Here is a 22,914-nt window from a genome sequence, read left to right on the forward strand (position 1 = left end):
CATGCTGGCATCTTCTTGGCCCTGGCGGTACCTTTTCTGATCTGCGGTATGCACTCCAGTTGAGCTTCTAATATAGTGTTTTTAAACAACTTCCAAGCATTTTTGAGTGATGTGACCCTCTGGACTTTGTTTTTCAGCTTTCTTTTTACCAATCCCCTCATTTTTGTGAAGTTTCCTCTTTTGAAGTCAAATGTGACCGTGTTGGATTTTCTTGGCAATTGGCCAGTTACATGTATGTTTAATTTAATAACACTGTGGTCACTGCTCCCAATCGGTTCAACAACACTTACATCTCGCACCAGGTCCCGGTCCCCACTGAGGATTAAGTCCAGGGTTGCCATCCCTCTGGTCGGTTCCATGACCAACTGGTCTAGGGAATAGTCATTTAGAATATCTAGAAACTTTCCTTCTTTGTCATGACTGGAACACATATGCAGCCAGTCTATGTCCGGGTAGTTGAAGTCACCCATTACTACCACATTTCCTAGTTTGGATGCTTCCTCAATTTCATATCTCATCCCAAGGTCTCCCTGAGCATTTTGATCAGGGGGACGATAGCTCGTTCCCAGTATTAAGTCCCTTCTGGGGCACGGTATCACCACCCACAACGATTCTGTGGAGGAGTCTGCCTCTTTTGGGGTTTCGAGCTTGCTGGATTCAATGCCTTCTTTCACGTATAGAGCGACTCCGCCACCAATACGTCCTTCCCTGTTCTTCCAATATAGTTTATATCCAGGGATAACCGTATCCCACTGGTTTTCTCCATTCCACCAGGTCTCGGTCATGCTCACTATATCAATGCTCTCCTCTAAGACCAAGCACTCCAGTTCTCCCATCTTGGTTCGGAGGCTCCTAGCATTAGCGTACAGGCACTTGTAAGCAGTGTCTCTCTTCAAGTGTCTTTGGCACTTGTGGTTAGGCCTGTGGTAATTTTGCTCTTCTGAATTTATATCCTGTGCCCCTGCTCTCACAATGCCTACTTCTAGGCCTACCCCTTTTAACATTTCCTCATTTCTTTGGTCTTTATCCCAGGGGGGAGGTTTATTCCGAACTGGACCTTTCTCAGCTCCTGTCGGGTTTCCCCCCTCAGTCAGTTTAAAAGCTGCTCTGCCACCTTTTTAATTTTAAGTGCCAGCAGTCTGGTTCCATTCTGGTTCAAGTGGAGCCCGTCCCTTTTGTACAGGCCCGACTTGTCCCAAAATGTTCCCCAGTGCCTAACAAATCCAAACCCTTCCACCCGACACCATCGTCTCATCCACGCATTGAGACTGCGAAGCTGGGCCTGTCTGGCTGGTCCTGCGCGTGGAACTGGTAGCATTTCAGAGAAAGCCACCTTGGAGGTCCTGGCTTTCAGCATCCTACCTAGCAACCTAAATTTTGCTTCCAGGACCTCACGGCTGCATTTCCCCATGTCATTGGTGCCAACATGCACCATGACCACTGACTCCTCCCCAGCACTGTCTACCAAACTATCTAAACGATGGGCGATATCCGCAACCTTCGCACCAGGCGGGCAAAACACCTTGCGGTCTGCACGCCCATCACACACCCCACTGTCTATGTTCCTAATGATCGAATCCCCACTACAAGGATCCCTCCACCCCCTGGAGATATATCCTCCGCACAAGAGGATAGCTGCTCATCCCCCAAGGAATGGGTCCCTTCTAAGGGATCGTTTCCCTCTTCCTCAGCTAGATGCTCTCCTTCCCTGAGACCATCATTCTCCATTATAGCAGAAGAGCTATCATCCTTGGAGTGGGACACAGCTGTAATGTCCCTGAAGGCCTCCTCCATACACCTCTCTGCCTCTCTCAGCTTTTCCAGGTCCGCCACCTTGGCCTCAAGGAAATGAAGTCGTTCCCGGAGAGCCAGGAGCTCATTGCACCGAGAGCACACCAACGACTTCTGTCCAACAGGCAGATAGTCATACATGCTGCAGGCGGTGCAATACACTGGAAAGCCCCCACACCCCTGCTGGCTTCTTACCTGCATAGTCTTGTTTAAGGTTTATTACATCAATGGGTTGGGGACTGCGGTTTAGTTGAGGTCAGGGAACAGATGGGCAGAGTGGGGGGCCCTGGCCTCGCCCTGCTGCCGAACTCGCTCTGCTGTTTAACTCACCTTGACGCTTTGTCTTTTTATTTTGTCTTTTTTGTAGTCCGTGGTATGCACAAAGCTCTCATCCAACACCACAGTTCAAATGAGTTGATTTTTTTTCTTATCTGCTTTTTTCACTGTCCAACTTTCACATCCATACATAGAAATTGGGAATACCATGGTCTGAATGATCCTGACTTTAGTGTTCATCTTTGCATTTGAGGACCTTTTCTAGTTCTCTCCTTGGTGCCCTCCCCAGTCCTAGCCTTCTTCTCATTTCCTGACTATTGTCTCCATTTTGTCAACTGTAAAGTTACATAAATCTTCTGCTGTCATTACTTTAGTCTTCTTGACACTCAGCTGTAATCCTGCTTTTGTGCTTTCCTCTTTAACTTTCATCAGCATTTGTTTCAATAAACGAGAAATATTTCTGTTTTCTGCCTGGCAACATTTGCAGGGATAAATGTCTCCGTTAGGCAGGCCACTTCTTAACCAGGTTTTTACTTGTTTTGTTTTTAATCCAGAAATCCTGAGTATTGGCTTGTGACTGGTCCTTGCTGTGTGAATATGGCTACTGTCATCAGAGGTAAAGGCTTTAACCAGTTGACTTTGTATCATTCTCACAGAGGTTGAAAGTCTTGTGTTTTATTTGCTATGAAGTGTCTATTGCTTGTGGAATGCCAACATGGAGGTGTGTATGGGAGACGGGGGAATCTCTTGCCTCTAGCAGAGACCCCCTCCCTGGCAAATGCCAGTAGATCGTTTATGTTTCTCTGAGTGGCAGACAGGCAACCCCATCATCACCACCGTAATCATTCATTACTCACCTTTTCCCCAAAGGTTCCAGGACAGGTTACAACAATTCTGAAACATGACATTTAAAACTATTTTAAAAAAACCTAAAATCCCCAAATAGGGTGGGTCCTAAAGATACATGTCTCAGATGTCCAAGGCCAGGGTGCGTCTTCAGCATTAACCTAAAACTGTACAGTGAAGTTGCCAGACACACCTCAGTGGGGAGAGAGTTCCACCAGAGCTTGGAAAAGTTATTTTTTTGAACTACAAATCCCATCAGCCCCAGCCAGCATGGCCACTGGATTGGGCTGGTGGGAGTTGTAGTTCAAAAAAGTACGTTTTCCAAGCTCTTCCACAACTTAGGGGCTGCCAAAGAGAAGGCCCTCTCCCGTGCCACCCCTCCCCTAAGTTTCCGAGGGTGGCAGAACTACCAAAAAGGCCCCCTCTGGTGATCTCAACACCCGAGAGGGCCTGTAGGGAAGGAGGCAGTCTTTCCAGTATTTGGGACCTAAACAGAAGGAAACACTTTACTCAGTGTGCAGGTTTGAAGCTTTAGTTACTTAAACCAGAAACTATCACAAATTCATTAGAAAATGATTTCCTATTGGACAACATTCCTATCTAACACTAGACAGATTAATACATACGGTATTAAGTATTATTTAAAATGAATGCCTAGTCCTCACTGTGAGAGGGGCCAGCTTTCCACAGCAAGTTCATGGTCTGGTCAGTTCCCTCTGGGTTGGTGTTGGTTCCCCATTCCATGCCCCAAATCGGGGGTTTAAATACCCTTCATTGACAGTCCAATCGAACTAACCAAACTATTATGCTTGGATAAACTTTATGTTGTTACAACTAGCAGGCCCTGACAGAGTTTTCTATGGGTTAACATAGAAACCCATGCAGCATTTGGGGCTTTTTAGTTTAGAGAAAAGGCGGGTCAGAGGAGACATGATAGAAGTGTATAAAATTATGCATGGCATTGAGAAAGTGGATAGAGAAAAGTTCTTCTCCCTCTCTCATAATACTAGAACTCGTGGACATTCAAAGAAGCTGAATGTTGGAAGATTCAGGACAGACAAAAGGAAGTACTTCTTTACTCAGCGCATAGTTAAACTATGGAATTTGCTCCCACAAGATGCAGTAATGGCCACCAGCTTGGATGGCTTTAAAAGAAGATTAGACAAATTCATGGGGGACAGGGCTATCAATGGCTACTAGCCATGATGGCTGTGCTCTGCCACCCTAGTCAGAGGCAGCATGCTTCTGAAAACCAGTTGCCGGAAGCCTCAGGAGGGGACAGTGTTATTGCACTCTGGTCCTGCTTGCGGGCTTCCCCCAGGCACCTGGTTGGCCACTGTGAGAACAGGATGCTGGACTAGATAGGCCACTGGCCTGATCCAGCAGGCTCTTCTTATGTTCTTATGAATCGCCACAGAAAGGTCATCACAGAGAAGTTGCCATTGTGTGGCTGGTCAGTGGCTCCTCAAGAAGAAAAGAGGCTTATTACTGGAATATCCCTTTCAGTTATTGCCCGGTTCGAAACCTTTCCATTTGTAAATACAGGCGGGCCCCACTTATACGGCAGGTTCCGTTCTGGACTGCTGCCGAAAAGCGAAAACCGCCAAAAAGTGGAACCCATTGAAAATAATGATGCACGTTGCGCAAAAATGACGTGAAAATGGCACGCAATGAAAAAAACCACCATAAAAGTGGAACAAGCGCCTTAAAGCGGGGACTTTCCGGAATTGAAAGCCGCCGCATTAGCGCAACGCCAAAAGGCAAAACACCATAAAGCGGGGCCCGCCTGTAATGTGTTTATGAGGATGATTGCTGCATGAGAAAATATCTATTTCCACAGCTACTAAGTGACAAACAGTTTCAAACTAGGCAGGAAGTCAGAAGAGAGAAATTTGGTTGAGATGAAGTCAACAGGTGGGCTTAGGCTGCAATTCTATACATTTACTTGGGAGAACTCCCCATAGAATTACATTGGGCTAATTTCTGAGCTGAAATGCACAGGATTTCCTTTTTAATTTGTAACCAGTAGGCCATTTGTTGCGGAGTTGCTAAGACATCCCAATGGACCACCAAACAATGCAGAATTTGGAGAATACAGATGTCAGTGGAAACCAAGATAGTTCAATCTGGCCACCTGAAAGAATGAAAAAGGGAAAATGGAATTTCTGAAACAGAAACCAAAGATTATTCTTGGGCTGAGCTAAAATGTCCTCCCTCCATGATTTCACCACTCCATTAACAGATGGTTAATTTTGGGGGTATCATTTCTGTGTTTTGCAGGGGTGAAATAGAGTCAAAATGGAGAGGGAGGGAGGGAGAGGGAGGTTTACCAGGGGCACTGCCTTCAAGTCGATTCCGACTTATGGTGACCCTATGACTAGGGTTTTCATGAGGCTGAGCGGCAGTGACTGGCCCAAGGTCACCCAGTGAGCTTCATGGCTGTGTGGGGACTCGAACCCTGGTCTCCTATTGGTGACAATGAAAGCTTTTCTTAAAAGCACCAACCATTTCCACCCTACAGAAATCACCTGGGAACAATGTCATGTTGTCATCTAGCAGTCCTGCAGATGCCTCTTTTAGGCTTTCCCCCCCACACACACACACACTTAGCAGTTGGCTAACTATGAGTTGCTAAGTGAGAATCTCCCTACATAGGAAATATTACACTCCTGTGGGTTCAGCTGAGGAATCATATCAATGTTCCCTATTTATTTATTTGTAATTTGCACTTTCCTAAGTATGCATCACGATGATACACAACATATAAAAACAAAATCAGTGAAACCAAGCATAAAAAATATCATTAAGAAAACCAGTCAATAAATACAGATAGGTTGAAAAGAGATAATTCAAACTGCATAGGCAATACAATATAGCTTTCAAAAAACATCTGAAAGAAGAGAGGGATGGTTCCTATCAAACTCTAGTGGCAGGGAGTTACACAGGGCACAGTCTTCCACATTAAAGGCTCATGAAAGCAAACTGAACCTCAGGGGCATGTGTGACCACCAAAAGTGTCACATCAGAAGAACCCAGTTATCAAGGTGCAGCATCAGGAATTAGACAGACCCAAGTTGTTTCGGACGTTGGGAATTAACACAAGTACCTTGAACCTGACCCGGGAGCAAATCAGCAACCAGTGCAGCTCTCTCGGCAGGAGAAGAGCATGTTGCCAGTAATGTGCTCCTGTGAGCAATCTGGCTGCTGCACTCTGCATTCCTTGAAGCCTCCAGACCAGGTACAAGGGCAGCCCCACATAAAGTGCATTAAGTAATCAAGTCTTGATGTTCCCTATGGATGGATCACTGTGGTCAAGCTGTCATGGTCCAGGAACAGTCACAGTTGGCATTCCAGCCAGAGTGGTGAAAAGCACTCCTGGCCACAGAGCTCACGTGAGCCTCTAGTGACAGAGATGGATCAAGGAGTACACCCAGACTGCATACCTGCTCCTTAAGAGGCAGGTGGCCTATCCCCAGATATGTGAACCACCCACAAGGCCTCCATCGTTCCAGGATTCAAGCTCAGTTTATTGAGAACCACAACATCCAAGCACCAGCCCAGCGCTTGCACTTTCAGATGTTATGGAGAAATAGAGCTGCATGTCATCAACATACTGATGATGCCTTGCTCAAAAACTCCTAATGACTGCTCCCAATGGCTTCATAAAGATGATGAATAGCATAGTGTTACTAGGTCTCCAGATTTTATCCAGAGACTCTTGGGCCCTATCCTGTGATGTCACTGGGACCCACCCCATAACATCACTAGGGCCCACCCCATGATGTTACTAGGGCCTGCCCCTGAAATCTAAGGTTCGATATAGCTGCATTTCCTGCTGTCATTGTACTTTCAATCAAAGGTGGCTTTCTCCATGAGATACACACAGATGATACAGTGTACAGGGGTCACAAGGATGAGATATTGGATTGGAGTTGAGTGGCTTAAGTACAGCTCTCACGAATAGCTTGTGTAGATTTGCAGGCTAGTGAAATGTGAACAAGAGGTTTTTTGAAAGCTTTAGCAAGGTGTTCAGAGCTTGCCACCAATCAATCTGACTCTTAAGATCTGCATCTCCTCCACAGAATCATTGTGGGTGGTGATACCATGCCCCAGGAGGGACTTAATACTGGGAACGATCTATCGTCCCCCTGATCAAAATGCTCAGGGAGACCTTGAGATGAGATATGAAATTGAGGAAGCATCCAAACTAGGAAATGTGGTAGTAATGGGTGACTTCAACTACCCGGAAATAGACTGGCTGCATATGTGTTCCAGTCATGACAAAGAAGCAAAGTTTCTAGATATTCTAAATGACTATTCCCTAGACCAGTTGGTCATGGAACCGACCAGAGGGACGGCAACCCTGGACTTAATCCTCAGTGGGGACCGGGACCTGGTGCGAGATGTAAGTGTTGTTGAACCGATTGGGAGCAGTGACCACAGTGCTATTAAATTAAACATACATGTAACTGGCCAATTGCCAAGAAAATCCAACACGGTCACATTTGACTTCAAAAGAGGAAACTTCACAAAAATGAGGGGATTGGTAAAAAGAAAGCTGAAAAACAAAGTCCAGAGGGTCACATCACTCGAAAATGCTTGGAAGTTGTTTAAAAACACTATATTAGAAGCTCAACTGGAGTGCATACCGCAGATCAGAAAAGGTACCGCCAGGGCCAAGAAGATGCCAGCATGGTTAACGAGCAAAGTCAAGGAAGCTCTTAGAGGCAAAAAGTCTTCCTTCAGAAAATGGAAGTCTTGTCCGAATGAAGAAAATAAAAAAGAACACAAACTCTGGCAAAAGAAACGCAAGAAGACAATAAGGGATGCTAAAAAAGAATTTGAGGAGCACATTGCTAAGAACATAAAAAACAACAACAAAAAATTCTATAAATACATTCAAAGCAGGAGACCATCTAGGGAGACGATTGGACCCTTGGATGATAAGGGAGTCAAAGGTGTACTAAAGAACGATAAGGAGATTGCAGAGAAGCTAAATGAATTCTTTGCATCTGTCTTCACAGTGGAAGATATAGGGCAGATCCCTGAACCTGAACTAACATTTGCAGGAAGGGATTCTGAGGAACTAAGACAAATAGTGGTAACGAGAGAGGAAGTTCTAAGCTTAATGGACAATATAAAAACTGATAAATCACCGGGCCCGGATGGCATCCACCCGAGAGTTCTCAAAGAACTCAAAGGTGAAATTGCTGATCTGCTAACTAAAATATGTAACTGGTCCCTCGGGTCCTCCTCCGTGCCTGAGGACTGGAAAGTGGCAAATGTAACGCCAATATTTAAAAAGGGATCCAGAGGGGATCCCGGAAATTACAGGCCAGTTAGCTTAAATTCTGTCCCTGGAAAACTGGTAGAAAGTATTATTAAAGCTAAATTAACTAAGCACATAGAAGAACAAGCCTTGCTGAAGCAGAGCCAGCATGGCTTCTGCAAGGGAAAGTCCTGTCTCAGTAACCTATTAGAATTCTTTGAGAGTGTCAACAAGCATATAGATAGAGGTGATCCAGTGGACATAGTGTACTTAGACTTTCAAAAAGCGTTTGACAAGGTACCTCACCAAAGGCTTCTGAGGAAGCTTAGCAGTCATGGAATAAGAGGAGAGGTCCTCTTGTGGATAAGGAATTGGTTAAGAAGCAGAAAGCAGAGAGTAGGAATAAACGGACAGTTCTCCCAATGGAGGGCTGTAGAAAGTGGAGTCCCTCAAGGATCGGTATTGGGACCTGTACTTTTCAACTTGTTCATTAATGACCTAGAATTAGGAGTGAGCAGTGAAGTGGCCAAGTTTGCTGACGACACTAAATTGTTCAGGGTTGTTAAAACAAAAAGGGATTGCGAAGAGCTCCAAAAAGACCTCTCCAAACTGAGTGAATGGGCGGAAAAATTGCAAATGCAATTCAATATAAACAAGTGTAAAATTATGCATATTGGAGCAAAAAATCTTAATTTCACATATACGCTCATGGGGTCTGAACTGGCGGTGACCGACCAGGAGAGAGACCTCGGGGTTGTAGTGGACAGCACGATGAAAATGTCGACCCAGTGTGCGGCAGCTGTGAAAAAGGCAAATTCCATGCTAGCGATAATTAGGAAAGGTATTGAAAATAAAACAGACGATATCATAATGCCGTTGTATAAATCTATGGTGCGGCTGCATTTGGAATACTGTGTACAGTTCTGGTCGCCTCATCTCAAAAAGGATATTATAGAGTTGGAAAAGGTTCAGAAGAGGGCAACCAGAATGATCAAGGGGATGGAGCGACTCCCTTACGATGAAAGGTTGCAGCATTTGGGGCTTTTTAGTTTAGAGAAAAGGCAGGTCAGAGGAGACATGATAGAAGTGTATAAAATTATGCATGGCATTGAGAAAGTGGATAGAGAAAAGTTCTTCTCCCTCTCTCATAATACTAGAACTCGTGGACATTCAAAGAAGCTGAATGTTGGAAGATTCAGGACAGACAAAAGGAGGTACTTCTTTACTCAGCGCATAGTTAAACTATGGAATTTGCTCCCACAAGATGCAGTAATGGCCACCAGCTTGGATGGCTTTAAAAGAAGATTAGACAAATTCATGGAGGACAGGGCTATCAATGGCTACTAGTCATGATGGCTGTGCTCTGCCACCCTAGTCAGAGGCAGCATGCTTCTGAAAACCAGTTGCCGGAAGCCTCAGGAGGGGAGAGTGTTCTTGCACTCGGGTCCTGCTTGCGGGCTTCCCCCAGGCACCTGGTTGGCCACTGTGAGAACAGGATGCTGGACCAGATAGGCCACTGGCCTGATCCAGCAGGCTCTTCTTATGTTCTTATGTTCTAGGCACCACCAGGGACTCCACCAGTCCGGACCGCTCTCTCTTATGGTTTCTCTCCCCGCTCTAGCACAGATCTCAACAGATCCCCCTGCTAGGCAACCACCAGTCATGTCCTAAAGTAGTATTCCCAGAGACTCTGAATACTGGTATTGTTATTCTCTTCACCGCTGCCACCATTTGTTACAGTTCCCCTTCAGCCTTGGTCATTACCTTACCCTCCCTTCTGGTCTGTGAAACCCCAGCCAAGGATCAGGCCTTTGGTAAACCAAATTAAGTATTTATTAAAGATAACAAAGCTAACGAGATTAACAAGATTTCTTCTTAAGGCACATAAGCATATGGTTTTACTCAATACTAATCCGAACTCCACCCCCCTCCTTCTCCACTCTCTCCTGGCAAACAACTCTCTCAAACCCCACCAAGCAACCCACTCTTTCTCTTCTCCCCCCAGATTCCACTCTCACTCTTCCTTTTATACGTTCAGCCATTTTAAACACTCAGCCAATCATCTAGCATTCTACTGCCCATTCACTCCCCCTCCTCTTTCACTCCACTTACCATGTATCTTCCAAACAACAACACTTACCATATATACATTAATATAGGAACATCACATTTCCCCCCCCTTAAAACAACAGCAGAGTATTATTCCTGTTCCAGGATTTATACGTCGCGTTAACAAATAAAAGTCTCTATGGGGAAAATGTCTTTCTTTGTTCCTCCGTCTGGTCACATCACTGCAGTCCCAGCCACTTGCCTGGAAAGTCCATCGGCCAGTACATTGTCCTTGCCTTTGATGAACTGGAAGTCCACTTGATAGTCCTGTAGGGCCCAGGACCACCTCTGCAGCATAGTGTTATGGTTTTTCATAGTCTGCAACCATAACAAGGCCCGATGATCCGTAGCCACTGTGAATCTTCGTCCCCACACGTATGGGCGCAACTTGTTCAGTCCCCACACGACCGCTAGGCACTCCTTCTGGACCGACGAATAGTTTTTCTCCCTCGGCGTCAGCTTGCGACTCAGGTACGCCACTGGATGTCTGGTGCCTTCTCTCTCCTGTAGCAAGACGACTCCCAGCGCCAGGTCCGACGCATCTGTAGCCACGATGAATGGTTTCTCATAGTCTGGTGCTATTAATATGGGTCCTTGGCACAAGGCTTGCTTCAGCAGATCAAAAGCCTTCTGACATTCATCCGTCCATACCACACGCTCAGAACACTTCTTCTTGGTCAATTCATGCAAGGGGATAGGCCACAATTGCACTGCCTCTACCTTGCTCCATAAGGGGGTGATTTTCCCACTCCCCACCCCATGTCCTACACAGATTACTTCACTCACAACTTTCCCATTCACACAGCACGGTACAGATCTGACTGGGGCATGCTCTCTAGTATCAATGGAATGTATAACTATACTGGTTCGGCCAGGTTTATTACTAAAGAGATTCCAATACGTTTTCAAAACTCTCAGAATCTCTTCTTTTACTTCCTCCTTCACCTCCTCTGACCATTCCACTTGATCTACCCCTCCTTTGTCTTTGCTTTCCTGTACCAAATCTGGAAGTTCAGGCCCACTTCCCTCAGGGAATAAGGTAACTTGCAACACCTGTGCATCCCTGGTATGGTAAGGCTTTAACATATTTACATGAACCACTTTGCTTTTGTTTAATTCGTCTGTGGTGATTACATATGTCACTGTGTCAAGCCTTTCTCTGATGGTATATGGTCCTTCCCAGTTAGCCTGTAATTTGTCATGTTTCCTGGGTATGAACGCCATAACCATATCTCCCACATCATACACACGTTCCCTGGCTGTTCTGTCATACCAGTAATGTTGCTTCTCCTGTGCTTGACTCAAATTCTTTTCCACCACCTCCATCACTGATGTTAATTTATTGCGGAATTCCAATACAAAATCTACTACAGATGTTTTGTACTCTCCCAGGGTTCCTTCCCATGAATTTTTTAATAGTTCCAAAGGTCCCCTCACTTTTCTAGTGAACATGAGTTCAAAGGGTGAGAAGCTTGTTGACTCCTGAGGGACTTCTCTGTATGCAAATAAGAAGCATCCCAGCCGTTCATCCCAGTCTTGTGGGTGATCTTGAACATAGCTTCTGATCATGCCCTTCAAAACGCCATTGAATCTCTCTGTTAACCATTAGTGGCGGGATGGTAAGTAGTGGTCTTTAGATGTTTTAGACCACAACATTTCCACATACATTGCATCACTTCTCCCATGAATACACTGCCTTGATCTGTCAGCACTTCATGAGGGAAACCCAGCCTCATAAAGATTTTTAATAAAGCCTCTGCCACTACAGGGGCTTCTACAGATCTTAGTGCTTCTGCGTCTGGGTACCTGGTGGCAAAATCCACCACCACCAATAGATATTTCTTGCCATGCCTTGTGGGTTTGGAAAAAGGGCCCACCAAATCTATTCCCACTCTATAAAAGGGTTGTCCAATTATAGGAAGGGGCTTTAAGGGTGCCTTAGTCTTTACTCCACTTTTTCCCACCTTTTGGCATATTCCACAAGATAGACAATGTTGTTTTACATCTTTGGAGATGTTTGGCCAATAATAGTGTGCTGCCAATCTCCTCTTGGTCTTTTTTATTCCCAGATGTCCTGCACATGGGACATCGTGGGCTACCTCTAGCAATCTGGTTCTGTATTTGCTAGGTACTATCAATTGCTTCACTGTTTCACATTCATCCTTTCTCTCAGCGGGCATCCACAGTCTATATAAAATCCCATTCTCACACACAACTTGATTCCTCAGTTTGTCAGTGAAAGGAATCTGTTGGGTCAGAGCTTGTTTCTTTATCTGCTTCAAACTTATATCTTTATGCAGCTCTTCCCTGAATTGATCTGCTTCTTTATTATCAGAGACCACTTGATACAGTTTGTCTCCTTCAGCAGGCCTGCTAGTGGTTGCTATGGTGACCTGAGGCTGGTTAACAGATTCCACCCTGTTTGTTTCAGCCCCCCTTAATATGGCTTCTTTTTCTCTGCCAATTTGCTGTCTGGTCACTACATAGATCTTTCCTTGGGCTCCCATTACATCTCTTCCCAGTATTACTGGTTCTTGTTGCTGGGCATTAATGCCTACTTTATATCGGCCCTCTCGGCCTCTCCAAGTCATTTCCACCAGGGCCACAGGCAAACTTTCTGGTTGACCCCTCACTCCTTGGATAGTCACAGTTTCCTGAGGTAATATTACCTCAGATTTTATTAAATCTGGCCTCAGTAATGTCTGAGCGGCACCAGTATCAAGCAATGCCCAATAATTTGCCCCTTGTACACTCACTTCCTCTCTCAGACTTGAATCAAGGTCTGTTACTTCTGTCCAGTTTATCTGGCAGAACTGAACCTTTTTCGCTGTTTCTAAAGCCTTGGGCTTTGTTTTCACTGCCCTTGTCTGAGCAGGATTACTAATGGGGTTGGCAACCTCACATTGAAAACGTAGGTGCCCCGGTCTACCACATTTGTAGCATAATTTCTCCTCACTTTTAGGGTACACAGATCCACTCTGGGGTGTCCTGTGCCCTTCAGATTTTACTGGAGGACTCACTCTCTGTGGTACCACATCCCTTCTGCCAGCATTATATGGTCTGGGTTTAAAATCTCTTAATGTTTTTCCCACCCAGCCAGTTCTGTTGGAGGCGAAGTGATCCGCCATCTCTGCGGCCTCCTGCACCGATGTAGGGGAACGGTCTTTGACCAGGAGCCTTATTTCTGGTGGTAACTGATGGTATAATTGATCCAATATCATGAGGTTTTTCACCTCCTCCACAGACTGAGCTTTTGCACTTGTCAGCCATTTCCCAAATATGTCCATCAGTTTTGCCCCCAGCTCCACGAAAGACCTCCCTGTCTGTATCTGGCAGTTTCTGAAAAGCTTTCTAAAATGATCAGGCCCCAGTCTGAATCTTTTAAACACTGCTTCTTTGAATTCAGCATAGGTGACGGGCCTGTCTGAGGGGAAATATTGGTATACCTCAGCCAATTCCCCTTTAATCAGGTTTGATAAATACTGCATGTATTTATCTTCAGGTAGCCCCCACAATTGAGCTGCCTTTTCAAAGGTTGTGAGATAAATTTGAGGATCTTGACCAGGCTCATAGACAGCAAAGTCCTTTGGAGTAATTTTTATTTTTGCTCCATCTCTCTCTTTCCTTGTCTCCTCAGAGTGAAATTTCTCTCTATCAAATTTTAACTTTTCTACTTGTAATTCAGCATCCAATGCTCGTTGCTTCTCCCTCTCCTCAAACCCCAATCTCATTCTCTCAGCTTCCAACTCCCTCTGCTTGTCTTTTTCCTCAGCCTCCCATCTTAACTTCTCTCTCAAATACTCTATATAAGCGGGATTGCTTAAGTATCCTTCTGGGGTCTCTTCTCTGACAGGTTGTTTTTGCTGGGCAGTAGCAAATCCTATAAGTGCTACCCTCAATTCATCTACCCCTTTACCCTCTTGAGGTAAATTGAATGTTATGCACTTCTCCACCAGCTCCTCTCTTTTCATTTTTATATATTCAGCCATGGTCACTCACTCTTTGCCACACACTCTTTGCCAGTCACTCTCACAAGTAATCTTGTTGTGTTATTTCTGTTTGTCACACCACTGTTAGGGATTCTCTAGTATTTGTACCACCGCTACAGCCAACACCTGTGACGTAGTCTCCTTTGTCACCACGTGTCTTTGGGACTCTCTTTGGTTCGTATCCCACCGCTACTGCCACCACATGTGAGGCGTCCTTCCCTGGCTCTCCCTGTCAGGTTCCTACCTGCTCGTGGTTACTGCCTGTCTCTAGGCACCACCAGGGACTCCACCAGTCCGGACTGTCCTTTTTTGTGGTTTCTCTCCCCGCTCTAGCACAGATCTCAACAGATCCCCCTGCTAGGCAACCACCAGTAATGTCCCAATACTAGTATTCTCAGAGACTCTGAATACTGGTATTGTTATTCTCTTCACCGCTGCCACCATTTGTTACAGTTCCCCTTCAGCCTTGGCCATTACCTTACCCTCCCTTCTGGTCTGTGAAACCCCAGCCAAGGATCAGGCCTTTGGTAAACCAAATTAAGTATTTATTAAAGATAACAAAGCTAACAAGATTAACAAGATTTCTTCTTAAGGCACATAAGCATATGGTTTTACTCAATACTAATCCAAACTCCACCCCTCTCCTTCTCCACGCTCTCCTGACAAACAACTCTCTCAAAAACCCACCAAAGCAACCCACTCACTTTCATCACCTCCCAGATTCCACTCTCACTCTTCTTTTTATACGTTCAGCCATTTTAAACACTCAGCCAATCATCTAGCATTCTACTGCCCATTCACTCCCCCTCCTCTTTCACTCCACTTACCATGTATCTTCTAAACAACCAACACTTACCATATATACATTAATATAGGAACATCACACACCCCCGTTGTGAACCCTCATTTCCCTGAAGCCATGGCTCAGAGTTCACAGGGCTCATTACACATTATGCACCTCTGTAGTATTTGGAAGTGTCCCCTTTAATTGGAGGCGCTGTCTAATACGTGATTACTCAGAAGTAAGTCTTATTTAGTTCAGTGGGGCTCGCTCCCAGGTGAATGTAGCCATGTAGCTTTAGCATGCAAGGAAAGATCCCTAAAGGGCACTTTCTGGGTTTGTCTGGTGTGTATGCTATATTGCAAGGTTTGTGGTGCTGTGCTCACTTGACCATTAGAAGAACAAGGGGAGTTAAATGGATCTTAAGGGGATTTTTTCCTAGGAATGTTCACCCATAATAAACTATAACAGGGCCTGCTAGTTGTAACAACATAAAGCTTAGCCAAGCATAATAGTTTGGCTAGTTAGATTGGACTGTCGATGAAGGGTATTTAAACCTCTGATTTGGGGCATGGAATGGGGAACAAACATCAACTCAGAGGGGAGTGACCAGACCATGAACTTGCTATGGGAAGCTGGCTCCTCTCACAGTGAGGACTGGGCATTCATTATAAATAATACTTAATACCATAAGTATTAATCTGTCCAGTGTTAGATAGGAATGTTGTCCAACAGGAATTAGAAATCATTTTCTAATGAATTTGTGATATTTTCTGGTTTAAGAAACTAAAGCTTTGAACCTGCACGCTGAGCAAAGTGTTTCCTTCTATTTAGGCCCCAAATATTGGAAAGATTGCCAATTTGGAAACTGCAGTTGCACTGGTGGCTGTGGAACTGCATTCCTAGGCCCAGTTCAAAGTGCTGGTTCCAATCTGGAAAGTCCTCTAGAGCTTAGGACTGGTCTCTGAAGGTCCCTGCTCCCACAGGAACCTACCAGTTTACAGAGACCTCACCAGAGGCCCTGCTCCAGGTGCTTGGCCTACACAGAACAACTCCCTTTCAGTGGTGTCTCTCCAGCCCCAGAACACACTTCCCAAGGACACTCACTGGGCGCCTTCTCTGTGATCTTTCAGCTCCCAGGAAAGGGCAATTCTGTTTGTTTGGACTTTTAATACATTGCTATCTGCAGCCATTTTTAATTTTTATGTGATTTTATTGTTGCAAATTGATTTTATGGGTGTGCTGTTTTTTTAGCTAAACTCTTATATATTTTCCTGTATATGGTGCAAACATCTCAGATAAAATGATAAAACACACCAATGTAGGATATGAGAAAACAACAGCAATTTTCATGGGAATCTGCCATATAAAGGATTCATCGAGCTCAGTCCTGCTGTGACTTAGCAGCGGTGGGTCTCTGAGATTTCGGGCAGGGAGATTTCCTTTCCCAGCCCTGTCTGGAGATGAGGGGAATTGGACCTAGGACCTTCTGCATGCAAAACAGGGGCTCTGCCAGTGAGCTATGGCCCTGCCCTTCCAGAAATGATTTGGGTTACCGAGGCTTGACTACAAGATCCAGAATCCCCAACAGGAAGTGGCTCTCTACACGGCACTTGCCACCAGGCCTACAGGGCTACTCTGGTGCTCCCCCCTCGCCATCTGCTGCTCCCCCCTCTTCCTCACAGAGCGAAGGCCCTTCAGAACTGATGCAGAAGAGCTCACCAGCGGTCCCAGAAGAAAGCGATGGAACGAAATTCCTGACCAATGTCTGGGTCTTCCCCTAGAATTAGAAAAGCAAAGGAAGAGGAATTATTATGTATTTCATGGCATGTAGCATTAAGATAACTCAACCTTGCACCCATCCACCCGTGACAGATACACTCAGTATTTACATACAAAAGACAGGCACTGGCGGTCAGATGTCCTGTTGTGCTTCCCCCACTTTTTATTTATTTGTTACTAAATATATATCCCAACCTTCCTCCCCAAAGGAGCCCAGGGCGGCATTTCCCCAAGTGATGTGAAGTCTTGTGGTCATGCTACACAGTTTGGCTTCTCCTAGCACCGAATCACATTTTGTCAGATTTGCTCTATTACCAAAATTACACAGACAGCCTACACAGAAGGCAGGAAGCAGATCCACCAGCCCACCTTACATCTCCAGAGAGAAGCCCTCTACACTTCCAAGAGGCTGCCAGCCTTCAGCTAAGGGTGATATTACTGGCAACAGCGGTGGCTAGTGCTCATTGAAGGGCAGAAAGCAGGGAGGCCAACAGTAGATGGCACCAGAGGCAAATATCAGGCAGAGCCAACTAAACCCATCCACCTCCCTGTTGAGTTCTACAAGGGGCAGCCCTGAGAGTGAGGAGGAGAAGCTGACCATCAGTGCCACCCCCTGAGTTGGTTGCAAGTAAGAAAGCAGGCAGGTGTGGGGCAGGCTGAGATTGGTGGGGCACTGCCCCATTCTGCCTAATGGACCAGTCTGCACTGACAGGCAATGGACCGCCGCAAAAAAGTATTTCCAGCTCTTCAAGAACATTATGCACAACCTCTAGGCAAAGCTAGCGGAGTGTTAGATCTCCACCCACCCCAAGGAGTGAGAGTTAAACATGTCCTTTGAGGGTCCACTGAAAGAGTGTGAAGTGAACAGTGTTTCAGTTTCACAGAACATGCCCGTTGCATGTCCACATTTTTCTAATAGCTCCCAATTTTATCAAACATTAAAACAATAACAATGGCAATAGCTAAATATTCAGTGAAATACTTAAGAGATGCAGAAATGAGAGGGGAGAGCAGTCAACAAAAGAAGGTTGAACTCCACAGGCTGTAGTCCTCACCAGAGTGGGAATGGGGGTCCAACACTGCCCCAAACTGCAGAAACAGCAGCCATATAAGCTTTCTTGAAATTTATTTTTTCGTTGGCAATTGATAAAAGTAATTATATTTCTTTTGTAGTTTGTGTTTTTTTAAAAACTAGTGTGCACAAACTAAATGACGAATGAACACTCCACTTCAGTCCCCCCTAAATAGCACAGCGGGGAGGAGAGCCTGGCTGGGAGTCCAGAGTCTGAGAGTTCAAATCCCTGCTTGTGTCTCCTGGGTGCCAAGGGCCAGGTAAAGATCACCCCCACAGGGAGTGGCTCAGGGGTCACGTGCCCTGCCCCCTGTGCAGCCGTGGGCAAACTGCATAGTCCCAAGGAGCCCAGTTGCCCCCCAGCTGGCAGTTGCAGACAAGGAAGGGCTGGCTTGTGCAGCTGTGGCAAGCTGAGCAGGCCCTCGCCAGCTGGGGAGGACTAGCCTCAGAGGGAGGCCATGGGAAACCCCCTCTGGATATCGCTTACCATGAAAACCCTACTCATAAGTCAGGATCGACTGGAAGGCAGTCCATTTCCATTTCAAGCTGCTGCCAAGTATGGCAAAGGAGTCGAGTTTCAGAGAAAACCATTAAGAAAGGGCTGGTCACTGTCAGGAATGGGTGAGGCCAGGACAAGTGGGGCAGAACCGCCGTCTCGCCGCGGGAAGTGGGACGTCCTTCACCGTCTCCCTCCCGCCGAGCAGCCCGGGGAGGCGCTCCCGCGGGGCGGCCGTTTCGCTTTCGCTTGCCCGACGGGCGGAGCTTTCCCGGGGAAGTCGCCCTTCGGAAGCCCTCGCTCCAACGCCAGAGCCGCGGTGTGCAGCCCAGCAGAGCGGGGACTCCGACGCCGCGGAGACTTCAGCCCGGGTAGGAAGCCCCCGGCCTGCCCTCTTTGCCCCGGCCTGGCGGAGCGCCGTGCACCGCTTGGGGAAAGCGCTCGCGCAGGGGGGGAAGACGGGAGGCGCCCCCGGCCTTCGAAGGCTCTTGGGGTGGGGAAGACCCTCCCCGAGGGGCCTCCGCCCCGGCGGAAAACTCGGCGCCCGAGGTCTAGCGGGGAGGGCAGCGCCGCGCCGCGCCTGGCGAGCCGGCTTTCCTCGCGCCGCGCAGAGGACGGGGGAGCGCCGCTTCGGCAGCCCCTCCTCGGAGGCGGCCTTCCCTGCGGCTGCCCTGCGCCGCTCCCCGCCCCGAAGCCCGCCCCCTCCCGCGAGGGGCTCGCCCGGTTTTTGGGGGGGCCTCCCGGGGAAGGGCAGGCAGGCCGGCCGGCCATGAGAGCCGCCCCCGCCAAGGCGCTGTCGGCCGAAAGGTGGGTGGCTCTCAGTGGCGTCGGATGAATGCCGCCCCTCCAGTCCAGGGGGTGGAATTCACCCCGTTTCAGTATCCTTTGAACGCGAAGCAATGGGGGCAGCAGACCCCCTGCAGGAAGGGAAGGACCCCCAAAGGACCCTCTCCGGCTCCTCCGCATCTGCCGACCTGGATGGGCCACAGAGTCCAGCCACAGCATACGTCGATTGTAAGGCAATCGGGTGTCAAGCCATTGCAAGGCCTGGCACTTCACGCCAAGTTTTCTCCAGTGATAGAAAATGAGCCTCTCGGGGCAAGATGCAACCTGGCTTATTCTCTGGCGTTTGCCAGTGCCACGGCTCTGGACTGAGGGCTTGGACATGCCTCCCTAAGCGACGGGCAGCGCTTACCTGGGATGTGAGCAGCCCATGGACGGAGCAAGCCGGACCGTGCCTCCTCGTGGCCCTGCCCCAATCCACGCACGGAGAGTCTTGTGGCACCCTGAAGACCTTTGGCTGGGGCTCTGGCCTTCGTGGCCTCCAGCTCCCTTTGTCCGAGGTGTGTGTTCAGGAGCTCTGGCGGTGCCTGCTCTGCCAGCGGCTGCGCCACACCTCCAGGTTCTTTCCTTGGCTTTTCCCCTCCATCCACTTCTCACCTCTGCTTTGTCAGTGGTCTTGTCCTTTCCCCTTCTCTCCACCTCTGTTACTTCCCCGACCCCAATCTCTCCTTTGTTCACCCCTCTCTCGCACGAGCACACCTCCAGCTTTCTTCTGCCAGGATACTCAATCGGGAGCCTGCTTGTGGAAGTCTAGTGCCTCAGGCCTGGCTCCCTCTGTTTTAGCAGAGGGGTTGTGTGATGTGGGCCATCTGCCCCCATGAGCCGTCTGGCTGCTGCGTTCTGCACAAGCTGGAGATTCCGGAACAGCCCCGAGGGCAGCCCCACCTAGAGGGCATTGCAGTCATCCAGCCTGGAGGTTACCAATTCATGGGAACTGCTGTGATAGTTTTCAGTGCTGTTATATTTTGGTGTGGCCAATAAATATACATTTCTTTTTTGTGTAAAATATTTCTTCAAAGTTAACCTTTTTAGTGAGCCTTTCACAATATTAAATAACTACTTTGTGTGTTAACTGGATGTACAGAAGGCTGTTTGCGTCTTCTTAACTCACTGTTTTCTTGTCTGTCTTTCAGGCAGCGATGTACGGGATCAGTCATGGTAAGGATCAAATCAGAACACCACCCTCTGGTGGCAGCTCTGTGCAGCTGCTGTTGGGTTTGTATCTCAAAAGCATTTATTTGCTCCAATAGCTGCTTTTATTTGCACACATTTATTTACTGTTTAATCACACAGAGATTATCAGAGCTTTGAACAATATAAATATATAAATGAACATCAGGATACAATTTCAGAGCACAAGAGCAATAAACCATAACAGACTGGGCATATATGAAACAAAAAGGGTTTTCGGGAAGCATCTAAATAAAAGCCACTGTTGTTGCTGTTTGCCTAATATCCATAAGGAGGGGACTTCGGAGAGTGGGGCCCTCCTCCACCCAATGCCCTTCTCCTGGTAATAGTGGAGCAGATCTCAAGGGCATGATCAATTGCTCGCCATGCGCCACCTAACAATTGCAGTGATTGGGCAGGAGCATAAGGGGTTAGTTATCCAGGTCTCAAGTTGTTTGGGCTTCGTCTACTAACACAAGAACCTCAAACTTGGCCCAGTAGCATATTGGCAGCCAGTACCGTTCTTTCAGTGTTGGCTTAACATGCAGCCGGCAGGCAGCTCCAGTTACCAGCCCAGCCATTTCATTCTACACCGGCTGCAGCTTTCGAACCAACGTCAAGGGCAGCCCCGCAGAGAGTGTGTTGCAGTAATCTAGTCTTGAGATTACCAGTGCATGGACCACTGTGGTCCAACTATTTCAGTTTTAAAAGGGAAACTGAGTAAGAGTCACGGAGCAGAGGAAAACCATTTGGATCGCGGCTGAGGCATTAGGGAAGGAGTGGTTTCATACTCTGGCTGTATGTATTTCCCTGAGTTAACTCTGACCTTCATCTTACGAAGTTTAAAAGTTAAAAAAATGCCTGGCTGATTTTTAATTAATTTAAGAAATTTAGCATTGGAGTCAATGATAAACCTGGGCATGCTCAATAAGAGCCAACTGTCAGTGTTCTAAAACCCAGACTCACAGCTGCTTGGCTTGGCTAGGCTAATTGGGGCAACACCCACGCCAGACCTTTATTTCACTTCAGACAGTCATGGCTTCCCCCAAAGAATCCTGGGAAGTGTAGTTTGTGAAGCGTGCTCAGAGTTGTTAGGAGACTCCTGTTCCCCTGACATGTTAAGCGACACAGGAAGTGGATTGGACTATGAAAAAAAAATGGACTGCCTTCAAGTCGGACTTATGGCGACACTATGAATAGGGTTTTCATGATAAGCAGTATTCAGAGTTGGTTTACCATTGCCTTCCTCTATGAAAGACCAACCCAAATTGTGATCTCATTTTTACAAATGTGTAGGGCAGTACAACATGAGAGGTCAGGTCTCCTGCTCCCCTGGTGCATTCACTATAACTGCCCAATTTCTCCAGCTTTTAAAAGTTTGATAGAAATATCTGTTGGTTATAGGCACGTTCTTCAACTGCAAACATTTTTTGCCTATTAGAATATCTTTATAGATGAAAGAAATGTAAGAACTCTGTTGACGTTCATTCTGAAAATAAGTTGAGTCTGAGCAGTGTTACTGATTGTTTCTCTGACATGTTCTTCAACACCAGCAGGGGGAGAATCTGAGCTCAGGATGATCCTCGTCGGCAAGAGTGGAGGCGGGAAGAGTGCCACTGGAAACACCATCCTTGGCCGGAAGGCGTTTGAGTCCATGCTGGGGATAAAGGCGACGACTCTGAGGTGCCAAAAGCAACAGAGAAGCTGGAGTGGCTGGCAGATTTCTGTGATAGACACGTCAGATATGTTTGGTTCGGAGGCCTGCAGTGAGATGCTGCGACGTGAGATCATGTGTTGCATTGACCTCTCCTGGCCCGGCCCTCACGCTCTGGTGTTTGTGACTCAGGTGGGCCGTTTCACCGCAGAAGATGAGGAGACAGTGAACCATATCAAGGATGTCTTTGGGGTGGAGGCCACAAAGCACATGATTGTCTTGTTCACCCGCAGAGAAGATTTAGGAGGGGGCTCCTTGGAGGATTATGTGAGGTTGTCAGATAACCAGGCCCTCCAGAAGTTGATTTGGGAATGTGGGGGCCGCTTCTGTGCTTTCAATAACAGGGCAGAAGGAGCAGAGCAGGACGGGCAGGTCTCTGAGCTGATGGCAATAGTTCAGGAGATGGTTCAGGAGAACGGAGGAAGCCATTACGTCAATGAGCTCTATTTAGATCCTAACTTAACAGATTCAAAGATCACATCTTACTTGACAAAGAACAGAAGAGCCAGGCAAAGGGCGGAGGGAGCCTCGTGGTTTTTGAATAAAAAATATTTAGTTGTGGGGTTTGGTGCTTTGAATTTGGTTGTGGTTGTGATTATTCTGATTTACAAGTATTCATAAGTCTTGTCTTTTCTTTCAGAACTTGTGTTATATATGGCTTTTTACTTGTACTTCAGATGCTTATTTGTTGTGAACCGCCCAGAGAGCTTCGGCTATGGGGCGGTATAGAAATTTAATTAATAAATAAATAATTAATAAATAAATTTCAAAAGTGA

At 46.9% G+C, this 22,914-nt stretch overlaps 1 protein-coding gene across 16 annotated transcripts in view; it reads left to right on the forward strand.

Moving 5' to 3' along the window:
- LOC133365612 (GTPase IMAP family member 2-like) overlaps positions 1 to 22,914 on the forward strand; it is a 38,213-nt gene extending 15,299 nt beyond the window's left edge. For 3 of the 16 annotated variants that reach the window (XM_061587828.1, XM_061587829.1, XM_061587818.1), the window contains 2 exons: positions 20,388 to 20,469; positions 21,978 to 22,914. In XM_061587828.1, the coding sequence (XP_061443812.1) occupies positions 20,388 to 20,469; positions 21,978 to 22,759 (864 nt within the window). In that variant the 3' untranslated portion in view covers positions 22,760 to 22,914. Of the gene's footprint in view, positions 1 to 2,621; positions 2,684 to 18,526; positions 18,783 to 19,178; positions 19,755 to 20,387; positions 20,470 to 21,977 lie in introns of those variants that run through there. The other 13 variants (XM_061587819.1, XM_061587820.1, XM_061587823.1 and 10 more) reach the window with 11 other exon arrangements.

Source organism: Rhineura floridana, chromosome 10, assembly GCF_030035675.1.
Source record: "Rhineura floridana isolate rRhiFlo1 chromosome 10, rRhiFlo1.hap2, whole genome shotgun sequence".
NCBI lineage: Eukaryota > Metazoa > Chordata > Lepidosauria > Squamata > Rhineuridae > Rhineura > Rhineura floridana.